At 40.5% G+C, this 13,227-nt stretch overlaps 1 protein-coding gene across 1 annotated transcript in view; it reads left to right on the top strand.

Annotated features, from left to right (window-relative positions):
- The window catches only part of LOC120055531 (BMP/retinoic acid-inducible neural-specific protein 3-like), a 61,745-nt gene that overhangs the window by 31,286 nt on the left and 17,232 nt on the right, over positions 1-13,227 (top strand). The window contains exon 5 of the mRNA XM_039003393.1: positions 5,357-5,593. Coding sequence (XP_038859321.1) covers positions 5,357-5,593 — 237 coding nt within the window. The remainder of the gene's footprint in view (positions 1-5,356; positions 5,594-13,227) is intronic.

Genomic DNA, 13,227 nt, shown 5'->3' with positions numbered 1-13,227 from the left:
TAAGATGGACTGTAGACAGTAAGAACAGATAAATGCTCTAATAGAAGAAAAGCATTGATGGCGAGTGGCTAAGGACTATTGCGGAGATTTAATCCTATTAATTTTATAAGCCATTTACACTACATGACCAAAGTATGTGAACTACTCGCTCATTTGTCTTAATCAAAATTACGGCTTGCCTCTTATCCTCTCATTGTCCCCTTATGCCATAGTTTGTACATCTCAATTGTTATATTGCTTATATACAGTAGGTCTATCTTATTCATGAATGATTTCATAGTTTTGCTTATTTGTGTATTATAATTAGCTCATGTGCTTTTCTTCACGAGGAGGGGATTCTATATGTTGTTGGGTCCGTAACCATGTTTGCCAGTGACAGTCTCTTCCCATTCAACACATTTTTTTTTCAACAAAAAGTTCAGTAATAGACCCATGTTATTCCAGTTGATATTGCAAGGGTTGTTTTGTTTGCGCAATATGCTGTCTGTGCGCCGGTATATTGTCTATTAATTTAGATCCTTATGATTGTTCTTTCCTTCCTTTTTAGACCATAGGCCTAATAAAATGTTGTGTAGTGGCTTTGCTGGCATGCATCTAAACAAATTGGTTGAGTTTGCTCCACCAAGATTTACATGCTAAAAATCGCCACTACCCCAATTTATTAAGCTTTTTAGGGATAAGAAAATTATCATAACTAGGCTAGAGAAACACAATGCAATAATGTATTTTCTTTCTTTTTTCTAGTGAGTAAAGAGTTGTAGTCTAGGCTGTAAACTGCAGTGAATATGCCATTTCAATAACTGCTACAAAGCTCTGCGTTTTGAATGCATGTTTCATTAGAAAAATAATAATAGCCTAGGCCTCATTAGGCAACCATTTGGATCAGTAACGGGTATTTTCTCGACAGTAAAGGCACATTAGCAGGCTAGTCATAGTGTGTATTTTGTGTATCGGCGTTAACAGATAGGCTTACCATCTGATAATATAGCCTTCTCATGCGCTGTTTGCCAGTTATTTAGGCAATCTTAACGTGCCTTCTCTCCTTTCCGAGCAGACTTGCTCACCTAGAACCAAGAATGCTTCAACAGAACAAGGTTTTGATAAGTTGTCCATTTTTTATCGTCGGAGGGGGGGGGGGGGGCTGGCGGCCGGGTAAGCGACTGCTTATTTAGCTTCTGCCATTGAGCCGGCTCTGCTTCAGAGCATCACACGTCTGGCTAAGCTTTATTTCAAGAGGAAAGAAATAGATAAGCAAGTGACAGTGATGACAATCTCGCTAATCCAATAGTGAAGCCAAGTCTAAGCATCGTGAACACAGGAGAAAAGATGATGAAGGACTGGAAAAAGCAGTCGGTATCAAGAAGTGAAAGGAAGAGCATATCTACTGGTCTCTCCCTGCACAATGTATAATTCATGAAAACAAAGTCCAAGGGTATATCCTCCAAAGATCTTCCTCAACGCATGTTCTGAAGGTGTAACACTGTAAATTTAAATGTTAAATCTATGTTTGTCTTATCCCTATATTAAATAAATTGATGACTGTACAATGCCATTTCAGCTATTGTTTACGTGAAGTGCACTAAAAAAGCTATCTACAGGAAACCTAAATCTTTGGTTCACCTCTCTGGTAGCCCAAGAGCAATTGTAAATAGAAAATTGGCTTACCATGATGTATAAGCCACAACCATGACAAAATGCATAAATCAATCCACATATTTAAATGACTGATAAATAGCCCTATCTCACTGTATTTGCAGTTAATTAAACCATCAAACAGTGCATATTGGTCACTATATTAAGCATATGGTTTAGAGTCCAAAAGGATGCCAGGAACAAAAATCGTGTTTATATTATCTTGTCTTTTTTAACCAAGGAAAATGTGATCATTCAATTCTTAATCCTCATTAGGGGAAGCCGACACCCAAAAAGTATTTTACGGCACTGTACAAATATTTCACGATAATCTACCTTTTTTAAATTCATGTTAAATTGAAGTAGATTACCATTATAAGGTTACTAGAAAACAAACAATCACAGCTAATCCCATTTCAGACTCCTATTATTCATTGCAACGGAAAAGCCCATGTGGTTCAATAATAATATGAAATCCCAGAGGTTAATGCCAGTCTAATAAATTTAATTTTTTCCAATTCTTTAAAAGTAGGCTGTAGGGTCGTCTGCAGACAAGCATTTCAGCGAACACTAATTTGCTTCGAACACCCACGACAGAAATGTCACCACAAGTCAAACAAGCACAAAGTAGTGTGAGGAGAGGAATGAGCTCAGAGCATTCTCTTCCTTCAGCCATCGCTAATTATAAACGCAGCTTGTGCCAATTTCCAGCGCCTTCCTCAGGTTTGACATTTAAATTGCCAACCCACTTAATACCGCCGTCTCCTGAAGGAAGCCCACTGCTGACAGATACCCTGTAACTACTGAGAGATGGTTGAAAATCTGTGTGACAGTATTTTTTTAGATTGTGTGTGTGTGTGCGTGTGCGTGTGCGTGTGCGTGTGTGTGTGTGTTCTAATGTGTTGAATTTTGTAACTTTCTTAGCGAAAGCATCTCTGCACTTCCAGCAAGACAAGTCATTAGCACAGGGAGAATAAATGAAATATGGGAAAGTATTGTTCTTGACAACTGAAGCTTGCAATTCCACAGAAAAGTACTCGTTGCACTCGCTCCCCCAAAATAGTGGCAGAGATGGAAGGGCTGAGGTGAAGAGGCTGTTATTTAGCCGTCTCCCAAATTAAAGCCCATTTCTGCCAGATAGCTCTCCCATTGGCTCACAGAACCTGTCAGCCGCCAAGGCAGGGCAGGAAGACTGTGACTAATTGTGTCTGCTCTCCACTATTCAAAAAGTAAATACCAAGGAACACACATAAATATTCATAATAAGGCACACGGATTGACTCCACTCTTGAAACATTTCCAAAGTGGTGCAAACTGAGAGGAAGCCTTTGTCACAGCTAACATGATCATTAGATTCCAAACACCCACAGCTGAGCTTCTGACTAACAAAACCATTAGGGAAATTGAGAAAAAGCACACAATTTAATACATATTATTGAACTCTCAGCAAGGTTATTGATATGTATTGATCAGAAAAATATGTTACCATTTAAAACAGATCATGGGTTTTCAAATTATGTGTGATTTAAAATTGGACGGTATCTTTATCAACATTGAATATCACCTATTTTAGGTGCATGTACAGTGCATTCGGGAAAGTATTCAGACCCGTTGACTTTTTCCACATTTTGTTATGTTAGTCTTATACTAAAATTGATGAAATTGTATTTTTCCCTCCTCAATCTACACAAAATACCCCATAATGACATTTTTGCAAATGTATTAAAATTTAAAAAAAATATGAAATATCACATTTACATAAGTATTCAGACCCTTTACTCAGTACTTTGTTGAAGCACCTTTGGCACCGAAAACAGCCTTGAGTATCCTTGGGTATGACGCTACAAGCTTGGCACACCTGTATTTGAGAAGTTTCTCCCATTCTTCTCTGTAGATCCTCTCAAGCTCTGTCAGAGATGTTCGATCGGGTTCAAGTCCGGGCTCTGGCTGGGCCACTCAAGCACATTCAGAGACATACAAAGCCACTCCTAAATTGTCTTTACTGTGTGCTTAGGGTCGTTGTCCTTTTGGACAGTAAACCTTCGCTCCCAGTCTGAGGTCCTGAGCACTCTAGAGCAAATTTTCATCAAGGATCTCTGTACTTTGCGCCGTTCATCTTTGCCTCGATCCTAACTAGTCTCCCAGTCCCTGACGCTGAAAAACATCCCCACAGCATGATGCTGCCACCACCATGCTTCACCGGAGGGATGGTGCCAGGTTTCCTCCAGATGTGATGCTTGGCATTCAGGCCAAAGAGTTTAATCTTGGTTTCATCAGACCAGCGAATCTTGTTTCTCATGGTCTGAGAGTCCTTTAGGTGCCATTTGCCTAACTCCAAGCTGGCTTTCATGTGCCTTTTACTGAGAAGTGGCCACTCTACCATAAAGGCTTGATTGGTGGAGTGCTGCAGAGATGGTTGTCCTTCTGGAAGATTCTCCCATCTCCACAGAGGAACTCTGGAGCTCTGTCAGAGTGACCAACGGGTTCTTGGTCAACTCCCTGACCAAGGCCCTTCTCCCCCAATTTCTCAGTTTGGCCGGGCGGCCAGATCTTGGAAGAGTCAATGGTGGAAAAAGTACCCAATTGTCATACTTGAGTAAAAGTAGAAAATGACTCAAGTAAAAGTAAAAGTCATCCAGTAAAATACTACTTGAGTAAAAGTCTAATAGTATTTGGTTTTAAATATATTAAGTATCAAAAATAAATGTAATTGCTAAAATATACTTAAGTATCAAAGTAAAAGTATAAATCATTTCAAATTCCTTATATTAAGCAAACCAGACGGCACAATGTTCTTGTTTTTTTTATTTAAAGATATCCAAGGGCACTCTCCAAAACTCAGACCTAATTTACAAACGAAGCATTAAGCATGTTTAGTGAGTCTACCAGATCAGTGGCAGTAGGGATGACCAGGGATGTTCACTTGATAAGTGCATGAATTGGACCAAAAGTTGTATAAACATCTCAAGGATGATCAATGGAAACAGGATGCCCCTGATCTCAATTTCAAGTCTCATTGCAAAGGGTCTGATACTTATGTAAATAAGGTATTTAAGTTTTACATTTTTCATACATTTGTAAACATTTCTAAAAACTTGTTTTCACTTGTCATTATGGGGTATTGTGTGTAGATTGATGAGGAAAACATTTAATTGAATGAATTTTAGAAAAAGGCTGTAATGAAACAAAATTTGGAATGAGTCAAGGGGTCTGAATACTTTCCGAATGCACTGTATATCAAGTGTAAGCCTGTCTCATGCAGTAAAGGACATTTGTGCAGGCATATATACAGAGGGGAGGCATGTTCTGATGGGTGGCATTGTTTAAAAGAACTGTTCCATCAAAACATTAGTCTCAAATAGCATCTGATTACCTATGGATTGCACTACTTTTGACCTGGCACCATGCCTCCCCTCTTTCTAGCATCGTAGGCGCATAATTTCATAACCTTGACCGTCTACACTCTGGATTTTGTTTGTGGTCTTTATACCTAATTCTCGATTACTAGCAACTAAGTTCCTTTGTCTTGCAGTGGCTACAATAAACAACCCAATTATAGTAATTCCCATCTCATTTTTAGACTTTTGCTCTCACTATGGAGACATATGAGGGATAAAAGGGACATATTGCTTTGTTTTGAACATGAACTGCATGTAACTTGAAGTCACTAAAATATAATATTTCATAAATGAAAAGATGCTATAATATTCTCCTCTGTACTCAGGTTTACAGGATGTCCTTCCAGAATTCCTCCGGAACCGTTTTGTGGAGGCTGCTCTCAGCTACGTGGCATGCAACTCTGAGGGGGAGCTTTTGTGTCGTAACAATGACTGCTGGTGCCGCTGCTCTGCCAAGTTCCCAGATTGTAACTGCCCCTTTGCTGATATTAAAGTCATGGAGGAAAATCTGCACAAAAGCAAGGAATCCTGGACCAACTTCAACACCGAATTCATGGAATCAGGTGGGCTATTTGTTTCCGTTATTTGTTATTCATTTCTGTCAAGCTGCATTTGAAAGCTATTGGGAGGAGCAGGACACAGGTGTGCGATAAAATGGGCAAGGAAAAAATATAAAAAAATCCCAAAATGGCTAGAACTATTTAGCTCAATATCAACAAACATCTAGCTCATGCCCTGAATATGTGATTTGAGATCGGAGGCAGGTCGTTTTCCCCATTGCTTTTGTTTCTCTACCATCTATCTGCAAGATAGGACTTTTATCCATCTGTTGGATTCTGTATAATATGGAAAGTGCATTCTGAGTGACGTTTTGAAGGCATAGACATGCTCCTTGAATTCACTAAACATCATTTTGACAGCAATAGCAGAGCAGCTCTCACATAAAATATTTATAAAATGCTGCGTTGTTGACAGGCTACTGAAAAGGAGAAATACAATTCCTCATAATTACAACATATTCTTTTACTGCTGATGTTGTTTTTTGTCTGAAGCCTAACTTGAGCAATTTGTCATGATAATGAGCAAATTACCTCTTAATTTTGGGGGGATGGTTGAGTGTCAAAGCAAGCAATATGCAGACATATCTTAAAAGGTACACACGCACACGCACACGCACACACACACACACACACACACACACCTAAAAGCAAGCCTGAAAATGCATTATGTACAATACAGAAGAAGGGAGTGACCTAAGCACTAAGCATTTTTAATGGGGCAGAGTTTGTCTTTTTATGGCTCTCCACTTGCCACTGAGCAAAGCATCCAAGACTCAGTGCTGCTGGCAAGAGTATGCTTACAGTCTGAATGCGAGGTTGAGCTGCAGTTCTGCTGAGATTAGTTGATAAATATTGTAGCGGGGAAAAACTAGAAATTGGTGGAGAGTGCTGGCACATCATGTACCCTTGGACCAAGTATTTCCTCCAGCCAAGGAAAGATCCAATCAGGGAGATAAATCCTGCCTCCGTCTCCAAAGCCTCTCCTGCACCACATTGGGGCTTCAATGAAATCCCCCCCAAATCCCTTTAACTGTAGCACTTCACTCATCAAAATGCATATCTGCTTGCAGCAGGTGAAGTGGCTGGCTCCAGAGGACTAGTCCAGCCAAGGCAAAGCCTGGCTAGATGTATATTTACTCCAGTCATTAATTTGTTCTCATTGTCAGAAGGCTAGATGGGTTGGGAGTCTGGCAATATTAATAAGAGGACTTTAATTAGTGGTTCAGCAGCGAGGCTGGTGAAACCCTATTGTATTTGTTTCCATTGTGTTGCCAGGAGAAATTGGACACATCGCCCTAGGATGAGCTACTTCTGTACTCCTTACCAAGCTTGTCAAATATCAGAACTCAAAATCAAACAGATCATGCAATATGCTTTTGAAATATTTAGGATTTTTTAAAACATCTTCTCCAGAATTGCTAAACAGACTGGAATGAAATATGGTATATAACCTCTTTCAACATCTTGAAACGCAATATTTTCCAAGACTATAGCTCAAACAATATGTCCACCAGTGGTGGTTGGTGCCATTTAAAATGAGGGAGGATGATTCTTTTTTATGAACATGGCCTTATTTCTATTACAGAATATTGGATGACTGTCATTCATATTCCATTCACCCAGCTCAATGTAACATCGATAGGTTTAGGCTACTACATGATACTTGAATTTCCCCTTTACCCATCATGAGGTTGCTACAACCTAGCCTATGAATTAAAGTTTACAATATAGAGAGAATTTTGTAATCAAGGTCAGACAGTGACACATTCAATACCGCCTTGCACATTCTTGCCTGTATCTAGCTGATCTAGGGAGTAATCATTAGTCCAACATTTGCAAATGTACATTTCTATTGGCCAAATACAGGTATTTTTATCCCTGTTTTGTTCTGTTTGCTTTCGTTTAAGAAAAAATGTTCAGTTCACTTTCATAGCAGCCACATATAAAAACAGCTTGATCACTTTGCTTGTTGTATATATAATTCCTTCTCGCAACTATCTATGCGCTCTCCTCCTCTCAACTTTTCCCTTCGCCTGTGGACTTCGGTGCACTACACATCAGCTGTCTGTGACCAGGAAAAAAAACTTTCCAAGCCAAACCTTCATATCATGACCGCTATAACTGCTACACACAGCCTACATCGTTGTCACGTCATAGTCAACATAGCTACTAGAACTAACGCGTTAGTAAACCCACTAGTTACAATCATGCAGTACAGTGTACAGTCAAAAGCAGTTTAGCAACTACACTGGTGGGCCCCGGTGGCAATACATTAATAAAACCAAAAGCTTACCTTGACTTGGAAGACTTACATTGTTGGATTGCCATAGCCAGCTAGCTAACATAGCATCCCTCTCTGGCTAAGTAGGCTAAACTAGCTAGCTGCATTCACTAGCTAAGTGAAAGTAAAAAATAAATACAACCAAATATAGCTAGCTAGGTAGAAATTAATTAGTTCTAAACTGTTCAACTATTGTCTTTCTCGCTCTCTTTGAGTCAACTACTCACCACATTTTATGCACTGCAGTGCTAGCTAGCTGTAGCTTATGCCTTCAGTACTAGATTCAATCTCTGATATTTTCTTTGGGTGGACAACATGTCAGTTCATGCTGCAAGAGCACTGATAGGTTGGAGTATGTCCTCCGGAAGTTGTCATAATTACTGTGTATGTCTACGGAAGGGGGTGAGAACCTCCTAGGTTTTGTTTTGAAGTCAGTGTACCCAGAGGAGGACAGAAGCTAGCTGTCCTCTGGCTACACCATGGTGCTAACCTACAGAGTACTGCTGAGGCTTTAGTAGACCATCAAATCAAATTGTATTAGTCACATACACATGGTTAGCAGATGTTATTGCGAGTGTAGCGAAATGCGTATGCTTTTAGTTCCAACAGTGCAGCAATATCTAACATGTAATCTAACAATTCCACAACAACTACCTAATACACACAAATCTAAAGGAAAGGAATGTACATATAAATATATGGATGAGCAATAACAGGGTGGCATAGGCAAGATGCAATTGATGGTATAAAATACAGTATATACTGTACACGTGAGATGAGTAATGCAAGATATGTAAACATTATTAAAGTGGCATTATTAAAGTGACTAGTGATCGATTTATTAAAGTGGCCAATGATTTCAAGTCTGTATGTGGGCAGCAGCTTCTCTGTGTTAGTGATGGCTTTTTAACAGTCTGATGGCCTGGAGAAAGAAGCAGTTTTACAGTCTCTCGATCTCCTTTGTTTTGTTGTACTGACCTCGCCTTCTGGATGGTAGCAGTGGCTCGGTTGGTTGTTGTACTTGATGATCTTTTTGGCCTTCCTGTGACATCGGGTGCTGAATGTGTCCTGGAGGGCAGGTAGTTTGCCCCCGGTAATGCGCTGTGCAGACCGCACCACCCTCTGGAGAGCCTTGCGGTTGTGGGCGGTGCTGTTGCCATACCGGTCGGTGATACAGCCCGACAGGATGCTCTCAATTGTGCATCTGTAAAAGTTTGTGAGGGTTTTAGGTGACAAGCCAAATTTCTTCAGCCTCCTGAGGTTGAAGAGGTAATGTTGCCCCTTCTTCACCACACTGTCTGTGTGGGTGAACCATTTCCGTTTGTCCGTGATGTGTACGCCGAGGAACTTAAAACTTTCCACCTTCTCCACTACTGTCCCGTAGATGTGGATAGGGGGTTGCTCCCTCTGCTGTTTCCTGAAGTCCACGATCATCTCCTTAGTTTTGTTGATGTTGAGTCAGAGGTTGCTTTCCTGACACCACACTCTGAGTGCCCTCATCTCCTCCCTGTAGGCTGTCTTGTCATTGTTGGTAATCAAGCCTACTACTGTAGTGTCATCTGCAAACTGATGATTGAGTTGGAAGCGTGCATGACGACGCAGTCATGGTTGAACAGGGAGTACAGGAGGGGGCTGAGCACACACCCTTGTGCGCCCCAGTGTTGAAAATCAACGAAGTGTAGATGTTATTTCCTACCTTCACCACCTTGTGGCGGCCCGTCAGGAAGTCCGGAGCCCAATTGCACAGTGCGGGGCTGAGACCCAAGGCCTCAAGCTTAATGATGAGCTTGGATTGTACTATGGTGTTGAATGCTGAGTTGTAGTCAATGAACAGCATTCTTACATAGGTATTCCTCTTGTCCAGATGGGATAGAGCAGTGTGCAGTGTGATGGCTATTGCATCGTCTGTGGACCTATTGGTGCGGTAAGCAAATTGAAGTGGGTCTAGGGTGACAGGTAAGGTGCAGGTGTTATCATCCTTGACTAGCCTCTCAAAGAACTTCTCCGCCTCTTCTCCGGAGGCGTTGTTTTGGGTCAGCCTCTGGAATCAGTTCAAATGCCCTGGGTGGTTCTGACAAAGGATCCGCTTTGGGGAAATCATATTCCTGGTTGTAGTGCTGGTAAGTTGACATCGCTCTGATTTCCAATAGTTCTTCCCTGTTGTACTGTATGTAATAAGACTTACGATTTTCTGGGCTAACAATGTAATAAATAATACATAAACAAAATAAACAAAATACTGCAAAGTTTCCTAAGGACTAGAAGCGAGGCAGCCCTCTCTGTCGGCGCCAACTTGATATCTCTTTTCTCTCTGCGGTCAGTTCCACTCGGACAGTACTGACGTGCTGCTATCATTGCAAAACAGTGTGTTTTAATCACTTATTTGGTGATGTGAATATATTTAGTATAGTTTTATCTGAAAATGTATACTTTTTTAAATGTTTCACAATTGTTACTTTTATGAAATTCACTGAGGAGGGGGGTCCTCCCCTTCCTCCTCTGAGGCGCCTCCACTAATGTCCACTATTAGCCAAAAAGCTTGCATGGATTGTTTTTCCTGCCCATGCGGCCAAACAGAGCCATACTCTACAGGTTAACTAAACTCACCTCCCTGAGCATGTGTGCAAGATTCCATGACTCTGAGTCACACAGATCAAAGATATAAATGTGTCCGTTATTGCGTCACCGTGTGGTCAATCTGAAAGTGCATGCATATGTTGAGTCCAGTTTTGTTACAATACAAATATCCATGTCTGAATAATATGTATTTATGTGCCAGACCACACCCAAAATCTGCTGGCCTGTAAAATATTGCACTGTTGCTTGAGATGCTAGACTGGAAAAATATTGTATTGAGACACCTTGGTCCATAGATGCTACATATCAAATTTCGTGCAGATCCGTCATTCGGTGCCAGAGGAGTAGTGTTTTAAGTAGTGATGGGGTAAAAATCGATACAGTTACATATCTCAATATTATTTTGGACAATATTTGTTGTTGTTATTGCTATTTAGCGTTAACTAGCGCTAGTCGGCTGTCCCTGCGCCAAAACTCCAGTATTTTTCATCCTATAGCTTGTTATTCGTCCACTTTTTAAATAGTCAGTTTATACTTCTTTTATTTACATGACGGATCAAAACTCATTTTCTCAAGCTCTCGCTTGTCTCTCTGCATCAAACATATAGAGAGGAATATGTTTGGAACATCAAATCGCAATAAAATCGCAATATCGAATTGCAATACATATAGAATCGTGAGAATCGTGTTATTCGCAATACATATCGTGTTGGCACTTAAGTATCGTGATAATATCATATTGTGAGATCCAGAGGTGGCACCACAGGATAAAAAATGGTGTGGCAAAATGTTTATGTGTCTTTTCTTGGGCCTGGAGTTTTTCCTGATCTCAGGACTTGGTCAGGTAAAAATCTGGGTCCTATTTGTAGGCTATGACAAAAGATTAGTATTATAGATAGCTTCCCTTTTCATCTGTGCAATGACTATAAGGCCTTTGGTTTTTCTTGTCTGGTCATGTGAATTGGAAATACTCCTGGTTATTATTCATTCTGAATCTGATATCAAAAGAGCCAGAGACAACAACTTCGATGGACATCATACTCTGTAGTTTAGTGAACTACTATAGGTGGGCTAAGCGTTATGCAAAGAATGGTTACAATATCTTTAAATATTAATTTCACTCCATACACACACAATGTTAAGCAGTGGACTTTGAAAAATAAAAAAGACAGGTAGGTTTCAATGTAAAAAAGTATCAGATTTGTTCATCTGGTTACAGTGATCTTCTGCAATTATTAATTCTGTAAGGTTTATGTAAGGCAGGGTTATATTTAACACTATACACAGTAGACTTTGTAACAAAGAAATGTTTTATGTGTAAGTTAAAAAAAACACTAACCTTCTGTTGCTGTCCTGGTCTCCATCTAGCCCACCAGAGGTTCGTTTCCCTGGTGCTCACTGTAGGAACTGATTGCCTGTAAAATCCATATTGAAATCATTAAATCAACTACTTTCAACACATTCATACAAAATAATATCCCTATTTTCATGAAGCAGATTTTATTGAATGTCAGTCATTTTATTGCACCCTATTCTAACCAAAGCAGCATAACCAGTTCATATCAGTAGGTGTCCCTTTTAGGGTTGGGCGGTATCCAGATTTTCATACCTTCATACAGTTCCTGTACCATACCGGGGTATTACGGTATTGCCGTCAGTGTACACAGAGGGTGCTATTTCTTTCCAAACGTAAAAAAAATAACAACAATTTAGGCAGCAGGGACCTTGATCCAGGATGGGATTGATTGTCTCTGCTGTAACCAAGAAGCTTGATCTTACACATGCCAAAATCACCTTTCGCGTGCCCACAGTATGCACTTTACTCCTCATCCACCACAATAGGATAGGAAAACAACCTGAGTATGCAACCTCCGAGCTTCAGGGTGCCCCAAAATAATATGGCAAGGAACATTACTGGACTAACAAACTGGCTAACTAACCTTTTCAGAACTTCAGTATTTATTGGCCTTGGGTAACAACAGCATCATTCTAGATTGTTTTAGAGGATGATTAAACTGCCTTTATTAACTTCTTTCATTAACACATTGCTTGTTTTCCATTAAAAAGTGTGTTCACCCTCTCAAGAGGCAGGCAACCAGGCAGGAGAGGACAGTTTCCAATAGGATAATGCTCCCACAATGTCAGATTCCACGATGATTCCACAGACCCGAGAAGAGCGTGAGCGAAGAAAGAAACCAAGCACAGAGTCAAACAACGAGGTGCTGGTGCAACGAAACATAGTTGTTGAAAGCTGGAAGCTGTAGCTAGGAGACCACTGTGACTGACAAGTGAATTCACCTGTCGCAGCGAGCGTGGGTGTTACTGCGTGAAATCCCATGGACAAGGTTGTATTCACTAGACAAAACTGAGGCAAAACGGCTGACATTGCGGAAGGTTCTATGTCAACTTGTCCAATTAGAAACACCCGCTTTCTTTTCCGTAGCAAAACGTTTTTCTATGACGTGAACTAATGAATATGTCTGGTAAACGCATTCGGTGCTGCTGCTTTGAAAGTACTGTGGCAAATGCTGTCTCGTCACTCGTTTTCCCCTAGTGTTTTTCAGAAAATTCTAAATTGCGGAAAATCCATCATGGTGCACCTTATGGGTCCTTGAGGCAAATTTGTTCCGTGTGAGGAGAGGGATCTATGTACTGAATTTCATGACTCTTGGTCAGACAGGGTGAGGGGCGTGACCTTTAAAAGTTTGCATTTTAAACTGATTGTTATAGTGCCACCATGTGGCCAATTGACATGGCATTGCATGAATGGGTGCACCCT

The sequence above is a fragment of the Salvelinus namaycush genome, chromosome 11 (assembly GCF_016432855.1).
Source record: "Salvelinus namaycush isolate Seneca chromosome 11, SaNama_1.0, whole genome shotgun sequence".
In the NCBI taxonomy this organism is placed as follows: domain Eukaryota; kingdom Metazoa; phylum Chordata; class Actinopteri; order Salmoniformes; family Salmonidae; genus Salvelinus; species Salvelinus namaycush.
Note: the sequence above shows the minus strand (reverse complement) of the source record. Positions and strands in the feature narration are given on the sequence as shown.